This window comes from Typopeltis vanoorti, chromosome 20 (genome assembly GCF_054136105.1).
Source record: "Typopeltis vanoorti isolate ZY-2024b chromosome 20, IOZ_Tvanoo_1.0, whole genome shotgun sequence".
Taxonomy (NCBI): Eukaryota; Metazoa; Arthropoda; class Arachnida; order Uropygi; family Thelyphonidae; genus Typopeltis; species Typopeltis vanoorti.
Window position 1 is genome coordinate 92,370,666 of NC_143568.1, and position 24,451 is coordinate 92,395,116.

Sequence of the window (24,451 nt, forward strand, 5' to 3'; positions counted from 1 at the left end):
ACCTATCTGTCTATTAGCACACACACATAAAATATTTGCCAGAATCATCTTAAACTGAATACAAACCTCCATCAATGAAAATAGCTGCAAAGAACAGGCTGGTTTCAAAAAAGGCTTTTCAACAATAGATCACATTCAAACTATTACTCAGCTAACAGAAAGATGCAGAGAATACCAGATCCCACTTTGTCTTCTATTTATAGATTTTAAAAAGGCATTTGACACTGTTGAGCATAACGCAGTATTCCAAGCTTTAATAGAACAAGGCGTAGAAAAAGCATACATCCAACTCATAAAAGATATCTACAAAGAAAGCATAACAAATATCACCCTTTTCAATCACCCGATTAAAATTAACTTAAGTAGAGGAGTATGTCAGGGTGATGTCTTATCACCTAATCTCTTCACATCTACTCTGGACAGCATCATTCGAAAAATTGACATGAAAGATGGAATAAACATTGATGGTGAAATATTAAATATCCTATTATTCGCCAATGATGTGGTATTAATATCTCACTTACCCAAACATCTAGAATCAATGCTGAATAACATAAGCCAAAACTGCCAAAATATTGGATTTGAAATACACCCTGACAAAACAAGATGGATGAAAAACAAATACTGTAAAGATCATACAATCACTCTAGAATCTTACACCATCGAAAAAGTTGAAGAATACATCTACCTCGGCCAGTCCATAAAAATGAATAATGATATATCAAATGAAATAGCAAGGAGAAAAAGAGCTGCTTGGATAGCCTTAAACAAAATAAAATCAACAATTACCAACCAAAACATAGATATAGACATAAGAACCCATCTTTTCAATAGTCACATCTTACCAGCATTAACGTATGGCAGTGAAACATGGAATACAACTTTAAAAGAAGAACAAAGCTTAATAACAACTCAACGTGCAATAGAAAGAAGAATATGCAATATAAACAAAATAGACCACGTAAGACACACAGAAATCAGGAAGAAGTCTGGACTCACAGATATAATAAAAACAATCTACAACAGCAAAAGAAGATGGGCAGGACATCTCGCCAGAATGAGAGACAACAGATGGACAGTCAGAGTTACAAACTGGTATCCGAGAGATACCAAAAAGAAACCTGGAAAACCCAATGATTAAGAAAGTTCATAGAAAATGGAGAAGAAAAGCCCAAGACAGGAATAGCTGGACTCTTTACGACCTGCAGTCATGGAGAAATCCTGACTGAAACCACAGGTCCATCAGGGTAATCAAGGTAATACTACCTTAGCAATACCTAACAATACCACCTTAGATAATCTCTTCTCCTGCCTAATATTTTCACTTTTAGTATGATGCTGCTATTAATGCCAACTATTCACTCCCTTGATTTTTTTCAAACTCTTGTATCTGCTGTGTCTGCTCTTTGATCAACTCATGCTGGAGGCTTAATGGAGTAAAACAGCACTGTGAAAGAACAAAAACAGTATTTAATTCTTTCAGTATGTCATCTGTTATGGATGAAATATTGAAAGAATTTCATCTGTGACAGATGAAATTAGGTGAGGTGTCCTCTATGGACACCTGTCAGCATACTAGGATGTAAACTTCCTAGGTTAGGGTGTGTGAGGAATACAATTTTTGCTTGGAGAATTGTGAATGAGTGGAATGGGTTGCCAGAGTCGGTTGTGAGCGCACTGTCTGTTAATGGATTCAAGGAGAGGTATTATAGATTGGACTCCATGGAGGTGCTTGTATTATTATTATTATTATTATTATTATTATTATTATTACCCCAAGACCTTATGGAGTCGAGACTCATCTGGGAGGTCCTTTTATCACACACACAGCTCATCATACTGTGCCTTGAACATATTCAAACTCTTTGCAGACACCACACTCTCAGGCAAGGTATTCCAATCATTCACAACTCTGCATGAATAAAACCTGCCTCTCACTCCCCTACTCACACCCTCTTTATACAGTTTGCAGGGATGGCCTCTCGTTCTCCCCCGATCTCCCACTATTTTCTGTAAAATTTCTACAGAAGCCGTGGTCGGTTCTCTGCATTCCTTTAAAAGCTATGTGGTGGTCTCTTCTCAGTTATACAGCTTTGACCCTTAAGCAACCCAGTCTTCAACATTAGTTCTATAAAATGCCTTTAATAACACATTTCTATGATGCTCCTTATTTTTTGCCTGTCAACTAATCTTTGAAGCTTGTAGACCTTCCATCTATTCTCACAGAGTATTGTATATTGTTTAAGGAAATTAACAATAGATTTGATAATTAAAAATATATTTAATTACTCATTCCTATATTTTGATAAAGTTAAATCAGCATCTTCAGGGATTAATACACTGGTATTAACACGTGCATGCAGGCACACTTCAGTAACAAAGATGAAAATAGGAGAGATAAAGGAAGACCTAGTCCTACAATTTCACCACCTATTGATTTGGTTGGGTATGCTTATCCATTGGGCTGTCTGCAGATGAGTGACAGGATAATTGCATTAAAAATTGCAGCTCAACCTTTTAATATTTTTATTGTCCAAATATATGCACCTACTTCTGATTACCCAGATGAAGATATAGAATGTTTCTATGAAAACATTCAAAATGCACTAAACAACACTAAATCAGATGACGTAACTATCGTTATGGGAGATCTAAATGCTACAGTAGGCTCAGAAAAGATCTCTTCCTGCATGGGAAACCAGAGCCTGAGACATAGAAATCCAAGAGGAGAAAGATTAATGCAGTTCTGTGAAGAAAATCTGGTAATAGCAAATACTTTATTTAGCCACTCTCCTAGAAGACTTTACACATGGAAAAGTCCCGGAGACAGCTGTAGGAACCAGATTGACTATATAATAATTAAAAAAATATTCTGGAATAACATTTTACAAACCAAAACATACCAAGGGGCTGATATTGGATCAGACCACAACCCTGTGGTCATTAAAGCAGCAATAAAATTAAAGAAAACAATGAAACTTCTAAACATAGAAAAATATGATCTTGGCTCCCTTAAAAATCAAGAAATACAAGATAAATATTTGAAGGAACTGGCACAATCCACTGCTGTTAATGTTCCTGATCCCACCAAGTATCCTTACCCTAAAGATGAGATTGAGGATAGATGGCAGAAATTTAAAGAGGGCATAAAAAAGGCAGTAAATTAAACAATTCCCAAATTTGAGAAGAAAATGAGTAAACCCTGGATGAATGACAAGATACTGAAAATGATGGAGGAAAGAAACAAGCATAAAAATCATCCTAAATACAAGAACTTAAACAAGGAGATCAGGAAAGAATGTAGGATTGCAAAAGAACTACGGCTCAACAACAAATGAGGAAATTGAACTTCTGTACAAAAAGCACAAAACCAGAGAACTTCATGAAAAAGTTAGGGAGCTAACTAACAAATCTTACAAAATGGGTAGGCTCTCATTGCATTGAAGATACCAGTGGAAACATCCTAATGGAGAAAGACAAAATAAAGGAGAGATGGGTAGAGTATTCAAAGAGTATTCAATTTTGTACGATTTGGAGGGGCCTACTATTCTTACTTGAGAAATAACAAATGCCATTAGGAAACTGAAACCGGGAAAAGCATCCAGGAATGGATGGAATTATGACAGAAGACTATCTAATGGCTTTAGATGATAAGGCTATAAGATCACTGATTGACATATGTAACAAAATATACGAAACTGGACACCTGCCAAAAGATTTTCAGCATTCAATGTTCCTACCAATACCTAAAAAATCGAAGACAATCAAATGTGAAGAATATAGAACAATCAATCTGATCAGTCAGATAGCAAAAGTTATGTTATATATATCATCCTAGAAAGAAATAAACATAAAATCAAAATGGAAATTAATGAAACACAATCTGGTTTCCAGGAAAATAAAGGAACTAGAGGAGGACTCTTCAACATTATCTGGAGAAGCAGAAAGAAGTCTACTTATTATTATTACGGGCAACTCCAAGGAGTCGATAGATTCATCGAGGGAGGCCCTAACATCATGTCAAGAACCACTATTTGACATTCACACAGTATCTATCATACCTCGCCTTGAACTCATTCACAGTCATGGCACCCACAACAGACTCTGGCATCTTATTCCACTCATTCACACCTCTCCAAGTAAAAAACCTAGCTCTAATACCCTCGCTAACCACACTCTTGTCGCTTCCATGTATGGCCCTTAGTCCTCCCACCACCAGTCCTATTCTCAAAAATATCTTCTGAATTAATCTTATAGAAACCCTTCAGTAATTTGAATGTCTCAATCATATCACTCCTTTTTCACCTATCAACCAATTTCTGCAAACCACAAATCTTCAAACTGTTCTCATAAGGTTTCATTCCATAGACCTGCTATCATCTTGGTCACTCGTCTCTGGATCCTCTCCACCTGCTCCACATCAAGAAGAAACCCTGGTGCCCATATATGGGCACAGTAGTCTAGATGGGGTCTTATCAAGACTCGATACAGAGGGACGATAACTTGTTTGTCTCCGCTTGTTAAAGTATTTTTCAGCAACCAAGTGATTTGATGAGCTGATTTAGCCACTTTTGCAATGTGCCCCCTAAACTTCAACTCCCTATCCACCAACACTCCCAAATTCCTGGCCTCGTCAATCTCCTGGAGTGCGGTTCCACAAATGTGATATATTGCTGCTAATCTTTTCACCCCAAAATGCATAACCTTACACTTTGCCACATTAAATTGACATCCATTCTCCTTTGCCCAGTCCTCCAAACTATCCAAATCATCCTGCAAAATTTTGACATCCTGTGCACTCACTATTGCTCTACAAAACTTTGCATCATCAGCAAACAATTGAACACTTCCTCTCAGATCCTTTCCTATATTGTTAATGAACAAACTGAAAAGTAATGGTCCAAGAACAGAACCCTGCGGCACACTGCTAGTCACAAGCCATCTTTTGGGCTCAACTCCTGAATAAACCACTCTCTGGTATCTCTCCATCCACCACCCTCTTATCCATCTCACCAACCCTATATCCATCCCCATCTGCTCCAGTTTACTGATTAGAATTCCATGTGGTATCCTGTCAAAGGCCTTAGCAAGGTCCAGTAGAAGCACTGTAAACCCATTACCCTTATCCATTTCAGCCTTCACTGTGTTATAAAATGTGAGCAAGTTACTGAGGCATGATCTACCCTTCGCAAAACCATGCTGTCCCTCCATACAGTATCCCATTTTCATCTATCCAATCCTGTATTCTTTTCTTGACTATTTTCTCCAAGATCTTGACAACTTTTCCTGATATGCTGATTAGTTGCTAATTTACAACAGCAGTCTTGGAACCTCCTTTATGCAGTGGAACTATTTTCCCCCCTCTTTCCACCCCCTCGGGAATAACCCAGACCCGAGACTCAAATTAAACAAAATGGTCAAGGGCACTGACAATTCTTTAGCCGCTTCACGTATGACACGAGCTGGTATACCATCCAATCCCACAGATGTATTGACATTGAGGTTTTGTAATAGACTATTCACCTCCACTTCATTCACCACAATTCCCATATAAGCTATTGGTTCATTCATTCCTGCAATGTCACCACTTGGATGATATACTCTTGCAAAGTGCTCGCTCAGTAATTTCACTATATCGACTGATTCAGTCACCTCCCTACCATCGGCATTTTTTAAAATCATTCTGCCATAAACATTTTTTCTTTTACTTGCAACATATCGAAAAGACTGTTTGGGATTCTCTTTAGCCTGCATGGCTAATGTTCTTTCATAATCTGCTTTTGCTTTTCTTACCACACTCGTTACCCTTTTGACCTGCGATTTATACCATTCATGTGCCTGCCGGTCACCTTTCTCCTTAAATTCCCTCCACAGGTGTTTCTTTTTTTGCAACTCAAGCTTAATGGTGTTATTCATCCATTTAACCCCGACTTGATTTATTATTCGGACTCTAGGTATACAGTCAGCCATTGCCTCCTGCAAACACTTTTTAACCGCCTCTCATGCACTATCAACATCCAGCCCTTGTAGTTTTACATGCTATGGCACCGAACCAATCAAACTCCTAAGCTTGTCATACTTACCAGCCCGATAATTCCCCATGTATCCTGTCTTAATTGTAAATTCCACACCTTTAGCCACCTCCCAAGTCAAGACCCTATGATCACTCTCAACAATTGGTGGCAACGTGGTCATATTCGTTACAGCCAAATTCTCAGATGCAATTACTAGGTCAAGCACTCTGACCCCTAGTATTTTCCATTACATGCTGTCACAGATATTTATCCCTTAATAACCACATAAAATCTAATTCCTTCCTCCCATGTGTCCTCTCCTCCTTCCAATCAATGTTTATTATAGTTGAAATCTCCCATAATAATTACCCTCCTTCCACTCATTTCTTCTATTTGCTTATGCATACTATCTCCACCATCTATTTCATCACCTGATCTATAGCAGCACCCAACTGTATATTTTGTTCGTCTAGTCTCAATCTCAGACCAAATAGCCTCACATGTGCTCTTTTCTCTATCCTGTAGTTCCACTTCTATTCTCCTTGGCTGTCATCAGCTATCATTAACAATACTCCTTCCCACATTTTATTCTCCCTGTCACCCCTGAACACACCATACCCCTCACATTGAATCCCACTAGCTATATCATCTTCTGTTAGCCATGTTTCACTAATGCCAATGACCTGTGGCCTGGAAGTGCCAACCAAGGCCAAAAATTCTTCCTTCTTGTTCCTAATACTTCTAGCATTAGTATACATGAATTGCTGAAGCCCATTTGTCCCATCCCTATTTTGATGTCTTATACTAACTATTCCATTCCGATTTGTTGTCCTTCGTACTTGCTCAGGCATATTACACACATTCATACACTCAGCTGTCTCCCTAAAGTCTGCATATCTACTCCCCCCCTCCTTAATAACTATAGTTTCCCTGATTCTGCACATCCACTTCATTCAACAACACCTTTTGAAGTCTCTCTCTGTATACCAAATCCTTTCAAATGTAAACCATCCATCTTACATAAATCCTTTCTCCCATCGAACTTACTCCACAAATTCCACACCACTCCTCCTGCATAATCCATGCATAAAGTCATTAGCAATTTTGACCTTCCTTCTATACTCTTCACTGTCATACAGCAGAAACAGACTCGCCATCCTAACTCTGTCAGTCTTCTCTTTTGCTACCTCAAGTAATTCCTTCAAATCTTCTCTCATAGCCATTTTGTCTCATTTCAAATCATTCGTTTCTGCTACTACTATCAATTCTTTCACCCTCTGCTTTCGCTTTCTAATTGACTCACTTGCATCCTTAACGTTCACACCAGGTTGGTACGATTTTGTCAAAGTCTCATCTGCCACACCTCTTACTAAAGAATCTCCGTACAACACTCGCTCTTTCATTTTGTTTACACTCACTATCATACTCTTATTTTTCTTATCATACTTTTGCTGTTTATTAGTTAGTACTCTCGGTAAACATTTTTGCCAACGCTCCAGCTGCCAATTTGCCCTATTTATCGCTCCGCGTAATCGTGCGATCTCACTCATTGCATCTGTCTCATCATTTTTATTATCTTTGATTCATTCGTTCTGTATTTCTCCCTTCATTCTCACTTTCAACACCACTCACAGCTATCTGGTACTACCTTGCAAATATCACTATTCATACCTCGCATATCACTATCTTCTACATTCCCACTTTCAACAACGATATCACGCTCATGACCTGAAACACACTTTAAACCCTCACCAGAAATTTAGGAGTAGATGGTAAAGATACCAGATTACTGATAAATCTATATTGGGAGCAAACTGCCTCAATAAAAATATCCGGAGAAATCTCGGAGGAATTCCCAGTAAAGAAGGGGTGTCAGACAAGACTGTGTTCTTTCTCCTATATTGTTTTTTACCTCTATACAGAAAATATCTTCCAGCAATTAGAAGAACTTAACGGAGTCAGCATAGGAGGCAGGAGTATAAACAACTTAAGATATGCAGATGATACAGTACTGCTAGCTGAACATAAAAAAGATCTTCAAAACCTATAGAAGAGATGCTGAAGCTAAGTGAAAAATATGGGCTTAATTTCAACTTTAAAAAAACCAAAGCCATGCTGGTAACAAGAGAAAAAGGGAAAATAGCCGATATAAATATTAAGATCAGAGGAAATACTTTAGATCAAGTAGAGAGTTATATATATTTGGGTCAACTAATTACAGAGAATGGAAAGTGTGATACTTTCATGCTAATGAAGGTTGCTAGATCAACCTTCATTAGCATGAAAAACTTTCTGACCTTAAGGGAAATTCACACAAAAACAAGAATTAGGCTATCCAAATGCTACGTATGGTCAACACTGCTATATGGAGCAGAAACCTGGACAATATCAAAATATTGTGAAAATAAACTAAAAGCCTTTGAGATGTGGGTCCTCAGAAGAATTCTTAGAGTCCTGTGGACTACCAAAAAAACTAATTTAGAAATATTAGAGATGATTGGAGAAGATAGGAATCTGTTGAAAACCATTAAGAAAAGGAAAACCTTGGTCACATACTAAGGCATGAATCCCTACAAAAACCACCTAGAAGGAATGATACAAGGAAAAAGAAGAGGAAGACAAAGAACAGATTGGATGAGAAATATATAGACTGGACGTTTTTGTCCTATTAAGAATGCAAAAGAGAAGCACAAAACCGTACATGGTGGAAACTCATGGTAGTCAACCTCCTGGAAGGAGATGACATCTGACAAGACAAGATATAAGAGTTGCAGCAGATTTGAAGAAAAGCTTCTTGAGCTTAAATTTGCTTTGGTGGAGTAAAGAGGCTTTTTTCACCTGATCTTGTGCCTAGTATTCAGGGCAGGGTCTGCTAATCCTGAGTGGCTGTAGTGGTGGAATTGGATGTTATCCTGGTGCTCTGATATATGGATATTGGCTGTCCTACCTGTTTTTCCATAATAAGAAAGGTTGCAACTGTAGGGTACCTGGTAAATTCACAGGTTGTAGCTGATCTGGCAGAGTGGATAAGGGCTGCTGGCTTTTGGTGTGGTTTAAAAGTGGTCACAAGATTGTGTTTTTTTTAGTATCTTGGGCACCTTTTCTGAGACATCATGGATACAGGAGATGGTGATGGATATGCTGTAATCTGTGTTGGAAAGGGGGGGGGGCAGTGCGTGGTGTTAAAATTCTTTTTATTTGGTTGGAGGTGTAGCCATTGGCCAAAAAAGTGTTTTTTATGTGGATGAGTTCTATGTTAAGTGCAATGTTATCTGAGAAAATTAATTTTGCCCAGTGGACTAAGGTTTTTATAGTTCCAAATTGTTGGGAGAGAGGGGGGGGGGATGATGTGACTGTTGATGGATGTATCTACTTCTGCATGTGGCTTTTCTGTAGACTGTGAAAGTCAGGAATCCATTTGGTTGTCTTGTAACTAGGGTATCTAGGAAGGGAAGGCTTCTGTTACTTTCTATTTCTGTTGTGAATTGGATCCATGGATGTTGGCTGTTCAAATGGGATGGTGTTTAAGGTTTTTCTGCCATGTGGCCAAATTGCAAACACATCATCCACATAGCATATTCAACTTTGGCGAAATATAGGAACGAGCAATTAAATATATTTTTCATTACCAAATCTATGTTGTTAATTTCTTTAAACAATATACAATGCTGGAGAATCAATGTATAAGTCTAAACACCAGGATTACTATTATCCTCATGGAGATCATTCCATAGACCTGCAATCCTGGTCACTTGCATCTTGATTCTCTGCATCAATTCTACATCACTTTCTCATCCCCATGGACTCTAGATGATCAGATCTATGTGTTATAGTCCAGATGTAGCTTCATTAAAGCTTTATAAAGAGGAATAATAACCTCCCTATCTCTGCTTTTCAGCGTATTCTTCAGTTAAGCAACCACATAAGGCGATGTGCTGTTTTGCCCATATTTGCATATGCCTTCTAAATTTCAAATCCCCATCCACAATTACTACTAAATCCCTGGCCTCATCGGTTTCCTTTAGTTCACTAAATTAGTTCCATCAATGTAATACACAGCTTGTGATCTCTTGATCCTAGGTATGTGACCTTACACTTGGCCATGTTAAACCGGTAGCTATTATTCCCATATTCCCTCGATTTCTCAACAGTGTCTTAAAATGGAAATCTCATCCTGACAGCTATTTGGCTTGAACCCAGCTTCTTGTTTCCCTTTCATAATTTTTCTTGGCCTCTTTTCAAGTGTTATGCTTGCATAAATGTTATCCGAGACATTCAGTAGGAAAATTTCTCTAATTCACACATTGTTTTATTTATTTATTTTTTATAAATGAGTACTATGAGAGCTCTATCACAGTCATCTGGAATTTGACCTTTGGACCATTCCTTCTGTATTATGCATTGCAGCTACTGTAAAGCCTATGCAGTAGAGATGTTCACTGTAGCAAACTCTCCTGGGAAGCAGAGAAATAGTTTGAATAAAGGAGGGGTGGGATTTGTCTAGAAGACTACTACAGTAGGAGAAATTGTTAAAAAGATGCAAGTATTGTATTGCAGTAAGTGTCATGCATAAATCCATTATGAATAGGTATATCTAAGGCTAAGATTTGTTTGCCACTGGGAACCATCTTAAATCTTTTGAAATGTTGAGGGTCTTAAGTATATGATTTTTATCACACACTATCTCTGCCTAGTTGTCAAAGAGATATAAACAGCAGTCTTAGCAAAGCTAATAATAAAGTTCAAAATGTTGTCCTTAGACTTATTGTAGTGTATATCAATTCAGTTCATAGTAAAGGTGAAGCAAGCTCCTAAGCTATTGTATATGGAAACTAGTTGTTTGCCTTAGCTTGGTGTAAACATATTAAATTCTGTTTTGTGTCTACTAAACATATTGTAATAAATGCTGAGCATAAAGCCTTTGTGACCCAAGATATTTTAAAATTAAATTTTTTTTTTCCATAATCATGAATTTATATATATAATTAAAAGTAAAAAAATTTAATGACTAAAAACATAAATATATTTATTTTTTATTAGAAAAGTGGTATCTTTTGCTAAAGGTTTGGATTCCACACGTCCCATAACTGCAGCTCTGAGTATTTCATTACCAACTGAAAGAATTGTAAGCATTCACTATAGCAATGAAAATATTGAAAATATTTCGACATTTTACTTTTACTAAATATGTTTTGATCTTTGCACAGATTAATGAAATTTTATTCTTTGGACATATTGTACAAGATTTTTTTAAACTGTATTATGTACATTATTTTATTACTCTTAAGCAAATATTTTCATTAAATTCTTTGTGGGAAAACTTCTACTTTAACCTTTTTAATAATAATAATTCTCATTATAGCCGTAGAGATCTAGAGGAATATGAATTGGCCAGCTTCATATGGAAGCAGTTTTTTCCTGCTACAACAGGCACACTGGTTGAAGAACAGACAATGAATTAGTTTTTCAGTCTTTGATGACTTATTCATAACAATGCTTCATAGTATAAACAGCACAAGAGGAAAATAAATATTTCATTTATTGAGCTTACTAATATTTTGCTGAACTTCCAATGAGCACCTTCAGAGCACAAAACATCTTGAATAAACTATCATATGCACCAAAACAACAACCTGATGACTACAAAGGCACAGTTTCCTTACCTTATATCATAAATGTACAGATAAAAAAAAAAAATTTACAGCATAACTTTAAAGTTGCCTTTCAACCTCCATGAAAAGTTTCTGTAATGTTAAGATTGCCAAAACCTTATCAGCCTGTGAAGAGACCGTTAGTATACAGAATCTTTATTAGAATCTTTTTGTAATTTTAGCATTTGTTGCATTGGACAGACAGATGATCTGGAGAAGTCTGTCAAAAAGAACTTGTCATAGATTTATTGAGCTTATAGATAAGGAGAAAAAAACAAGAACATAAATCTGGACTAGCTTTTCACTAATGGGAACCATCAAGTCAATTGACAACTTGCTAAAATGCCATACATACATAGAATTGCATAATTATGTACAGTGGTACCTTGGATTGCGAGTAACTTCGTCTGTGAGTGTTTTGCAAGACTAGCAAAAATTTTTAATAAATTTTAACTTGATAAACGAGTGAGGTCTTGCAATACGAGTATTAGCTATATGCTTTGTCTGCCGAGTGTCACGTGATCCCAAGCCACTCGGGATTGTGGGTAATCGTCTCGCATGCTCGGCCTCAGTCGGCATACCTCATTCGTGCTAACGTTGTGACCACGTGCGTGTGCGTAAAGCATTTTTTATTTTGTGTCCAATGTAGTGACAGTTCTTTATTAACTGTACTACGACAATGGCCCCTATGAAGAAAAGGGTTTGAAAAAGAAGGCAGTAAGAAGAAGGAGATGATTACGGTGGAAGTTAAGAAGGAAATCATTGGGAAGCACGAACAAGGTATGCAAGTGGCCGCCATCGCAAGATTTTATAAGCAGTCTATGTCAATGATTTGCACAGTATTAAAGAAGAAAGAACTAAGGGGGCTAGATGTAGCAAAAGGAGTCACGAGAGTATCAAAGCAACGGCCACGTATTCTGGAAGATGTAGAAAAGTTGTTTTTGGTGTGGATAAACGAGAAGCAACTAGCAGGTGATACTGTGATTGAGAACTTGATCTGTGAGAAGGCAAAGGCCTTGTATGCCGACTTCATAAGTAAACTGCCAGGTACGTCCACAGAAAATGAAGAAGGCTTCAAGGCGAGCAGGGAATGGTTTGATAACTTTAAGAGGAGAAGTGGCATCCATAGTGTTGTGAAGCACAGAGAGGCTACGAGTTTGGACGCAAAGGCAGCTGAGGCATTCGTTGTAGAGTTCCAGAAGCTAATGTTTTCTGAGTGTTACCTGCAGCAGCAAGTTTTTAATTGTGATTAGATGGGGCTTTTTTTGGAAAAAGATGCCAAAGAGGACCTACATTACAGCAGAAGAGAATGCAATGCTCAGTCACAAGCCCATGAAAGACCATCTCACCCTCTTGCTGTGTGCTAATGCAAGCGGTGATTTCAAAGTCAAGCCCCTGCTCATGTCATTCTGAGAATCCACGAGCCTTCAAGAAATGCAAGATGCAGAAGAGCTAGTTAAACGTTATGTGGAGGTTCAACAGCAAGGCTTGGGTCACTCGTATCTTGTTCGGTGAGTGGATTAACGAAGTCTTCGGTCCTGCAGTGAAGAAATACCTTTTAGAAAAAAAAGTTGCCACTCAAAGTCTTGCTGGTTATGGATAATGCTCCTGCTCATCCTCCAGGCCTTGAGGATGATTTACTGGAAGAATTCGAGTTCATTAAGGTCAAGTTCCTTCCTCCCAACACTACTCCATTACTCCAGCCCATGGATCAGCAGGTCATTTTGAACTTTAAAAAGCTTTACGCCAAGGTACTATTTCACCAAAGGAACTTGCTTTACCCTCTGAGAGTTTTGGAAAAATCATTTCCGCATCATAAACTGCGTCAAGATCATCGATAAAGCCTGGGATGGGGTTACCAAGAGAGCCCTTAATTCTGCTTGGAGAAAACTGTAGTCTGATTGCATTGAGGGGTTTGCTCATGAACAGGAGCTGCCAGTTGTCGATGAAATTTTGTCCTTGGGGAAGACCATGGGACTGGAGGTGAATGAGGACAACATTCAAGAGCTGGTGGAGGAACATGGCCAGGAGTTTACCACTGATGAACTGATGGATCTGCATCTCGTGCAACAGCAAGAGGTTATGGAGGAGATCTCGTCTGAGAAGGAGGAGAAAAAGATGGAGACATCGCTCTCTTCAAATGAAATTAGGGAGGTGTGTAAAATGTGGGAAACAGTGCAAAATGTTGTAGAAAAGCACCACCTGAATAAGGCTGTGGCAGTGCGAGCACTGAATCTGTTTAATGACAATGCAATGTCATATTTCCATGAAATCCTCAAAAGGAGGCAAAAGCAAGTGTCATTGGATAGGTTCCTTGTTCAAGTCGCACAAAAAGAAAAAGCGTCAACAGATAGCAGTGATTCCGTTAGTGACAATGAAAGTTGTCCTACCCAATACAATTACTGTAATTGTAATGTAATTAATAAATTTGATTACTTAATGTATATTACATTTAAATAATAAAAATATAAATAAAAATATAAAAAGGTATACAAAGGTATGTGTATTTTGTATTAATCATTTTTATATGAATATTTTTGAGTTTTGGAACAAATTATCTGAGTTTCCATTATTTCTTATGGGGAAATTCGCTTTGATATACTTTGGATTACAAGCACGTTTCTGGAACGAATTATGCTTGCAAACCAAGGTACCATTGTACATAAATTTAAGGATGCCAGCAAGATATGATGTCCAATCCAGTGTAATGAAAACCAAGGTCTAATCTTAAATCAACTCCTATATTTATACATAAAAGATCTACACATTAATGAATTCCACTTAATATCTTAATAAATGAATTATTTCATTTATTAAGATATAGCATATCTTGTAACAATGAACTGCACGTAATATCTCGTTCCTACATTCAACATCTGTCATGTTGAATGAATTAAAAAAATAACAGTTTGTAATTCAGAAATCTCTTTGTAAAATAACTCTTTATATCTATATTTTGTCTCAACCTGAAAAAGAACACAATAGGACTATATGAAACTAGTCATTTTATTAAAGTGTTTTAATTTTTTTCTATGGTTTTTGCCAGTAATTCATTAAAAAATATGAATACCACAAGCCTTGGGAATTTCATTTCATAAAAATGAAGTTAATTCAGATAAGCGGCTAAATGCAGTTTTAGAATAGATTCTCTCAGATCTTTGACAAATTAATGCAGCTATATTTGCTGAATTTGGAGGAGTGCTTTATAGCCAATGCTGATTCTAAAATAAATAATCTCTTATACATATAGAAACTTCTATACAACATTCACTGTCGTCCATTTAATCCTGTGTGAAGGAATGTCCAGAGCAGAGTCTGGACATTCCTGTCTTGCCATATAGATGAATCACAGACATAGTTTTTATGTTTCCAAGACATGTTAACAGATCTATCAGTCTGTCCAAAGTAAACTAAGTTGCAAGTACAGGAAACTTTATATTCTCCAGGATGTGTAAGAAGACGAAGCTGATCCTTAGAAGAATGAATGAAGGTAACTAGTTAGGCATGTGATTTGTGATTCCATAGTATGGAGATTATATCTGCAGAGAACTTTAGTCATCTTTACTCGAAGTACCTTGAACATAAGGTGAAATACCGTGAACCTTGTTGCCATGGTATGACAAAGTAGAGCTGAGGATGAGGGCTAAAATAGTGAATGACTGTGTAGGTTATGCAGGAGGAGTTTGTGGAGTGAGCATGATGGGCAAAAGGATTTATACAAGAAGAATGGTTTGTATTTGAATACATTTGCTGTTCAGAGACTGGAAAAAGTGTTGTTGAATGAAGTGAAAGTGGATGTGCAGAATCAGGGAAATTTTTTTTTTTTTTTTGGAGGGGGGGGGATAAGCTGGTGTGTGGATATGACTGTAAGAATGTGTATAATATGCCTAAGTTAGTACCACTGGTTACAAGCCAGAATGGGATAGTTAGTATAAAGCATCAGGATAGCGGTGGGCCTAAGGGGCTCTCACTTTATGTACACTAATGTCAGGAGCATTTGGAACAAGCAGGAGGAATTTTTGGCATTGGTTGGCTCATCCTGGCCAAAGGTTATTGGCATTAGTGAGACATGGCTAACAGAAGATGATATAGTTAGTGGGATAGAATGTGAAGGGTATAGTGTGTTCAGGGAGAATAGAGAGAAAAGACTGGGGGAGAGGAGTGTTATTGATGATAACTGATGAACTGCAACAAGAGGAAAGTTCAACTGTAGGCCAGTGAAAGTAGCACATTTAGAGTATCTGGTGTGAGATCGAGGCCAGCAAAACAAAATATACAGTTAAATGCTGCTATAGACCAGGGGATGGAAAAGATGGAGTTAGTATGCATCGACAAATAGCTCAATAAGTGGAGAACAGGTAATTATTATGGGGGGATTTCAACTATGGGAACATAGATTGGAAGGAGGAGAGGACACATGGAAGGAAATGGATTCTATGAAGTTAGTAAGGGATAATTACCTGAGACAGCATGTAATGGAATATACTAGGGGTTTGAGAGTGCTCAACCTAGTAATTGCATCTGAGAATTTGTCTATAACAAATATGACGTTTGCACCAATTGGTGAGAGTGATCATATGGTCTTGACATGGGAGGTGGCCAAATGTGTGGAATTACAGGGCTGATAATATGACAAGCTTAGGAGATTGCTTGGATCGGTGCCATGGTATGTAAAACTGCAAGGGCTAGATGTTGATAGTGCATAGGAAGTGGTAAAGGAGTGTTTGAGGGAGATAATGGTAGACTTGCATACCTAGAGTCAGGAGAGTAAATCAAGTGGGAGTTAAATGAATGAATATCATCAAGCTGGAGCAAAAAAAAAAAAAAGAAAGAATTGTGGAGGGAATTGAAGGAGATAGGTGGCCTGTAGGCACAATGACAGTACAAGGCAAGGCCAGAAGGGTAACTAGTCTGGTAGGAAAGGCAAAAGCAGATTATGAAAGGAAGTTAGCAATGCAGGCTAAAGAGAATCCTAATCAGTTCTTTCAATATACTGCAAGTAAAAGAAAAGTGAGATGTATATGATGCAATAAAATGTATATTGCAGAATGATTTTATGGAATGCTGATGGTAGAGAGGTAACTGAATCAGTTGAAATAGTAGAATTACTAAGTGGACACTTTGCAAGAGTATATCATCCAGGTGATATTGCAGGAATAGTGACCCAACGGCTTATATGGGAACAGTAAATGAAATGGAGGTGCATAGCATATTACAGAACCTTAATGTGAATACAGCTGTGGGATTGGATGGTATACCAGCTCGAGTTTTACATGAAACAGCGAGAGAATTGTCAATGCCCTTGACCATATTGTTTAATCTAAGTCTTAGCTCTGGGTTAGTCTCGAGGGGGTGGAAAGAGAGGAAAATAGTTCCATTGCATAAAGGATGCTCCAAGAGTGTTGTAGTAAATTGCTGACCAATCAGCATATCAGGAATCATTGTCAGCGTCTTGAAGAAAATAGTCAAGAGCAAAATACAGGAATGGATAGATGGAAATGGGATACTATATGGAGACAGCATGGTTTTGTGAAAGGTAGGTCATGCCTCAGTAACTTGTTCATGTTTTATAATATAGTGACAGCCGAGTTGGATAAAGGTAATGGGTTTACAGTGATACTGCTGGACTTTGCAAAGGCCTTTGACAGGATGCCACATGGAATTCTAATCAGTAAACTGCAGCACATGGATATAGGGTTGGTGAGATGGATATGAGAGTGGTTGATTGAGAGATTTCAGAGAGTTGTGTATTCAGGAGTAGAGTCCAGAAGAAGGCTTGTGACTAGTGGCATGCCACAGGGTTCTATTCTTAGACTGCTACTGTTTAATTTGTTCATTAACGATATAGGAAAGAATCTGAGAGGAACTGTTCAGTAATTTGTTGATGATGCAAAATTGGATAGAGCAATATACAGATTGCTCTATCCAATTGATACAGATAATGTCAAAATTTTGCAGGATGATTTGGATAGATTGGCAGAAAGAGCAAAGCAGAATGGATGTCAGTTTGATGTGGCAAAGTGTAAGGTTATGCATTTTGATATAAAAAGATTACCATCTGTATACCACATTGGTGGAACTGTACCCAGGGAAATTGACAAAGCCATAGACTTGATAATGTTATTGAATAGGGAGTTAAAGTTTAGGTAGGCACATAGCAAAAATGGCTAAATCAGCTCATCAGATCACTTGGTTACTGAAGAATACTTTGAGCAGAGACGAACAAGTTATTGGTCCTCTTTATTGAGCCTTGAGAAGACCCCATTTTGACTATTGCATGCAGATCTGGGCACCAGGGTTTCTTCGTGATGAAGAGGAGGAGGTCAAAAAGATCCAGAGGCAAGTGACCAAGATGATAGCAGATCTATGGAATGAACCTTATGAGGACAGGTTAAAGATTTGTGAGTTACAGAAACTGGATGATAGGTAGAAAGGGGGGGGTGATATGATTGAGACATACAAAATTACTGAGGGTTTTTACAAGATTAATTCAGCGGGAATTTTTCAGGACAGCCATTTTTGTGGGAGAACCAGGGGCCATCCATGGAAATTGAGTAAGAATGTAGTTAGCAAGCGTGTTAGAACTAGGTTTTTTTTGCTTGGGGAGTGGTGAATGAATTGAATAGGTTGCCTGAGTCTGTTGTGGGTACCATGACTGTGAGAGTTCAAAGCAAAGTATGATAGATACGCTCAAATGTTGGATAATTCTTGACGTAATGTTTAAGGCCTCTTTGAATCTAAGGACTTCTTGGAGCTGCCATAATAATAAAGGGGTGCGAGTAGTTTACCAAGATCTTGTATGTCACAAAAGATGTGTGGGGAGATACAGTATTTTATCTGTTTTATAAGGATTGTAGCCATTTGCTAAAAAAAAGTGTTGCAAAGGTAACTTCAGTAAGGATTATGTCATTTGAACAGATAGCCTTAGCTCTGTCTGTAAGTTTTTGAGAATGCCATGCTGTTTTAATGGACATTAATGTGATTGCTTATGTAAGTGCATTCCAGTTTGTTGGGGGGGGGGGGGATGGATTCTAATAACAGAAAAGGATAATGATCATTCCATAGCCATTTAATAACTAGTACAGGGTGTTCGGGATAAATTTGACAGTTTCGTAAGGAAAAAGAAAATCTTCTTTGTATCTATTAAATTTAATGAATTAACAAAAAAACATTACAGGCAGAGTTAATTACAATACTATCAACAAGATTTACTCAAAATAACCACCATTAGCATCGATCACAGCTTCAATTCTGCTTCGGAACCTCGAACAAGCTGATGCTACAGTCTCCCTGGGAAGGGCCGCAAAAACTGTTTTAATTTTATCCATTAACTGGGCTTTTGTATTACTGGAAGTGCGATTGGTGTCTTTTTCAACTGCGCCCCATACAAAATAATCCATGGGGTTAAGGTCTGGGGAGTTTGGAGGCCAAACATTTGGACTGGTGAAGTCGTAGAAATTTTCAGACAACCATTTTTGACTTTTCCCAGAGGTGTGGCAAGGGGCCGAATCCTGCTGCCATACATACGGCCTACCATTGGCTACCCTTGTTATCCAGGACTTGACTACAGTTAGCAACTCCACGAACAAAGCCCGAATTCCAATGCCAGGGTTCTTCAACACCTGTTCCTGCAGATTTGCGAGGAATTCTGCTGTACGAACGCAATCAGATCGTCTGCTAGGGATCTTTCTTCTTGCTACATCCTCGTAGTCACCATTGCAAGTCTCTAGTTCATGCCTGATTGTTTTTACTGTATTCAGGGAGCATTGGGCAGCAGTCGTAATATCCTTATTTTGATGGCGGGCACGAATCATCATGATACAAGTTATTCTCTTCCATGATTCAGGTGGGTTCCAGCTATCCATCCTTTCTGACATCTTGTATATGAATGAAGAAGGGTCCAAACTTTTAAATGAAGAGAAGTGTGTGTTAATACATGTAACTTACGGAAAAATATAATTAATTATAAATATGTCAAATTTATCCCGAACACCCTGTATGTCTAAGAGGTGGAAACAGTTGTTAATTAACTGCTATTAATTGCAATGTAGCTTACTTTTGACAGTCAGGCAGATATTTTAACATTTGCCATGAAGAACAAAAACTGTCTGCAAATATGGGCAACTCTGGACATTACTCACACAGGATTAAATGAAAGAAGACAATTATGCTGCATAGAAATCACTATAGGTTTTTGAGACTATTTTTAGAATTAGCATCAGCTATGAAGTACTTCTCTAACCTCAACATATATAGCTGTTTTAATTTGACAAAGATCTGGCAGACTGTCATTGTAAGACTGTTTTAGCCTGACTTTTCTGAATTAACTTCATTTTTATCTGGTCTCCCCAGAGGACATCAGTTCCTTTTCAGTTACAAATTGAAGTGTTTCTACAGCTGAGTGTTATGTATGTACCAAATTTGTAATTTTGTGCTCTGAGGATGCTGGTTGGAATTTCATGCAGTGAAATATTAAGTTCAGTAAATGAATCATTTATTTTACTCTGGTGCTATTTATATCATGAGCACTGCTATGAATAACAGCCAATACCTAAGTCTTGATACCTTATTTGCTTTGACGCTAATCTGAACTAAACCAAACATAGGAATAGTTTATAAATTATATATTTAGTTTAATCCTTTATCCACGTGTAAGCAAACAAAGTCTGTGCCTGAAGTATCTTCACAGGACTGGGGCAACTCAGTCTGCACCTGAAGATACTTCAGGTGCAGACTTTGTTTGCTTACATTTGGATAAAGGATTAAACTAAATATATAATTTATAGTCTAACCAAGTGAAAAGACTTCCAACATAGGAATAGTTTATTACAACAGACAGATTTCTTTAGTGAATTTCTTTTAGCATAGCAAAAGAAATTCATGATTTTTGTGCCTATGAGTTTTGGTTGGGACTTTCAATAGTTTGTTATATTGAGTTTATTATAATGGTTTTCTAAGAGTATAGTAAGTCATATGTAAGTATTTATAATATAACTATAGAATATCTTAGGATGAATAATTTTTTTCTAGTAAAAAAAAGATGATTATCTAGTTGAATGAAAATTTTCTGATTAGCTATCTTTATTCCTGTGTGCAGAAATTCTGTTATTTTGAAAACTGTTACAAAAATTCACTTCCTATTTCATATCTGAAATTTGATATTGAAAATTTCTACCTATGAAATGAATCGCAGTCACTGCTCATCAGTTAGTTTTTAGTTTGATACAGTTAATTTTTAATTTGAATATGAAACATTGGTCCATTATGGATTTATTTATGATGTACTAGAAACTAATTCAACTCCCCTTTCCTTCACTGAATGAACTTATGACAATCAGGAATTTCATTGGACATCAGTCTTCAGTATTTTGCAGTAACTTGCAAGTAAATACATTTGGAAATGCACCTTGTGTATGTATACATCTAAGATCAAAGCATTTCATTTCTCTAACCTGGTACTGTCGTTATTACTGATGAAGAATCTTTATTTAAAGTTTTCACATTGCATGCAGTCACAGCTTTTTCAGTTGGTGTTATTTAAAGTTTTGTGTGGGAGCAGTTAAAAGGCTTGTGACCAGTATTTTTGAAATTTTTATGTGCTATCCCTGGACTGTTATGTGTGTAAATTGTTAATTACTTTACTATTGTAAATATATATTGATATATACTCTTGAGTTTATAATTTATTGATAAAACCCATAAATAAATTAAATCCCCTTTATCAGAATCTAATAATTCAACATACTTCATTTTATATGATGTTAAAACTGTTCTCCCCACTGAGTATAATTCTGCAAACTTTTTCATTTATATATATAATAAGCTTGATTTTTAATATGAAATGCACTTCACACTTTGTGATCCCCTTCACAAAAACCCTATTTAATTGTGTGAAGTACATTAACTAATGTTAATCAAAAGTTTAGAAAGCATAATAATGTGAATTTGATAGATCTATGAACTTTGTTAATTATACAAGTTGCAGCTCTCAAATGTTAATATGTATTATCACAATGGTTTAATTATTTCCCCATCCCTCATTTTTAGGTTTCAAGGGGATCATGTGGTAGATTGCTTATCACATTTACATAAACCTGATTTTCATTGAATATAATTTGTATTTTTATATTTTAGGGTAAATTCATGGATATTATAATGATGAATCGATACTTTGCCTGGTATAGCAATCCAGGAGAAACGGATGTTATTTATCAGCAAGTTCTTGACGAATTCACTAATGCTCATCTGAAGTATAAAAAGCCAGTCATGATATCAGAATATGGAGCAGATACTGTTGCTGGTTTACATATGGTATGTTTTTAAATTTTATTGCAAAAGGTAACTATTATGTTTACCTTTTTTGTGACTCCCAATTTGTAAGGTTGTAAACCTAGAGCACATTAGTACAGTGGATGAGTTATGGATTTTTTTTCTATTTATTTTTTACATAATACAGAATCCCCACTCTAGAGAACAAATACAGAACTTTTCGAAGCTACTTCAGGCTTCCAGTTAGTGGGAGTAGCCTATGCTGGACAATAAAATTTTTCTTTCATCTAGAACAATCACAAACATCCATGCCCACTGTGGAATTCAAACCTGCAGCCTTTAAATTGGAAAATTGATATGCCAACCTGAACCAATTTTATTTCAGAACACTAAAATAAAAGATTATTTTATCTTTACATGCCATGAAAATGTTCCATTATTTACACACACACACACTGCAATACCAGTTGGCTATACATATTCCAAAATTTTAAATAAATTTCTGCTGAAATCGAAAATTATGATAATAAAAAATAATGCTCTGTCTTCATTATGATCATAATCAAATTCCTGATATGTACCCTCAGGGGGTATATAGGATAATTATTATAGTACTACATGAAAAAGTTACACCATTGCTAACTTATGATCAATAATTTTCCTCCAAATTAATTTATCTGTCAAGACTCCAATATTATCAGATCTTATATTTCTCTCTTTTAAGGTGCTTTTTACTGTATCATATCACTCCATTTGTATCTTGATCTTCTTCGGGATCTTTTCCCTACCAGCCTGGCAAAGAACACTTGTTTTGCTAATATTCATCTCTCATTTTGTTTAAGTGACCACACCACCTGAGATTAGCTCTACTAACACATTTCCTTAATGCTAACAATGGCATGTTCTTTTCTAATATTCTCATTTTTAATGCAGTACTGCTATTGTTCTGCCATCTATTCACTCCAGTAATATTTCTCAGAATCTCATATCAGAGGTCTCTAGTTTTTGAAGTGTTTTATTTTTAACCAAGCTCTCAGATCCATAAGTTAAAATTGGTTTGAACACTGTCTTGTATACAGTTCATTTAGTATTTTAACTAATTTCTTTCTTATTCCATATAAATTAATTTTGCTGACTTCCCACTATACCAGCTTTACTAATTCTGTCATCTATTTCCATATTAAACTGTGCTGCTTAAATAGCTTAAATGCTTTATTTGTTCTATAGGTTGACCATTCAGGATACAGTTGATATTTTCTGCCTGTTTTTATTGTCGGTGTCTTTTTATTGCTGATTTTCATACCAAACTTATTACAGCAGTTATTCAATTTAATCAGGGAATCTTGCAGATTTGTACTGATTTATTCAGAAGTATAACATCTGCAAAAAAAAAGTAAAGAGCTAAGATTAACATCACCAACTTTGATATCAGATTTAATACCATTTTCCTTCATAATGTGATCCATATAGCTAATGAATAACAGTGGAGATAATGTGCACCATTATTGCACACCTGATTTTACTTCAAATCATCTTCTATACCTCCTACAATTCTAACTGCTGACTTACAGCTTTCAGATGTGAACTGTAGACTAAAATACACAAAGATTATTGTAGAAAAAATGAAAGAGTTTGAGAACAGTAACCAAACCTTGGAGATTCAGTGGCAAACTCTGAAGAAAACATTGATTGATTCTGCCAGAGAGGCATGTGGTGAGGTTGTCTGCAAGGATAAAAAAATCAGAACTCCATGTTGGACACAAGAAGTTAAAGAGGCAAGGACAAGAAGAAAGCATATCAAAAGTTCCTGTCAAATAAGTCACCTTGTGCTCTTAGAGAATATAGAGACAAATGCAAGAATGCTAAACACTGTGTAAAACTAGCTAAACAAAAGTCATGGGAGGACTTTAGCAAGAATATAGAAAATAAATATCAAGAAGGTGGCAAAATATTCTGGAGGTTGTTGAAGAAGCTTAAGAATGGAGGAAAGAGTGCTGTAAAAGGAATTAGAGATGATAAAGGTGACATGAAAACGGGAGAAAAAGATATCCTTGAAGTATGGAGTAATTAATTTGAAAAACTGCTAAATGAAACAAGAACAAGCAGTGATAACAGCACAGTGGTAAAAAACACTGACCAGGCATATAGGCAGGAATACATATCCATACTTGAAGTAGAAAAAGCCATCAAAGGCTTGAAATGTGGAAAGGCAGCAGGAGTAGATGATATTCGACCAGAAATGCTGAAGTATGGTGGTATAAGAGTCTTACAGTGGTGAACTGCATAGTTCAGAAAGCCTGGACAGAGGGACGAATTCCCGATGATTGGAGTAGAGCTCTCATAGTACCCATATATAAAAAGGGAAATAAAACTGAATGTGAGAATTACAGAGGTATTTCCCTACTGAGTGTTCCTGGCAAGATCTATTCCAGTATACTTGAGAAACGGTTGAGAAGAATTGTGGAAGAAAAGCTTGGTGAAGAACAAGCTGGATTCAGGCCAAACAGAGGCTTCAGG

At 36.8% G+C, this 24,451-nt stretch overlaps 1 protein-coding gene across 1 annotated transcript in view; it reads left to right on the forward strand.

The window, feature by feature from the left end:
* Positions 1 to 24,451, forward strand: part of LOC150095656 (beta-glucuronidase-like) — a 164,722-nt gene that overhangs the window by 107,431 nt on the left and 32,840 nt on the right. Inside the window, exons 9-10 of the mRNA XM_090409691.1 lie at positions 11,055 to 11,139; positions 21,800 to 21,976. Of these exons, the coding sequence (XP_090265817.1) occupies positions 11,055 to 11,139; positions 21,800 to 21,976 (262 nt within the window). The remainder of the gene's footprint in view (positions 1 to 11,054; positions 11,140 to 21,799; positions 21,977 to 24,451) is intronic.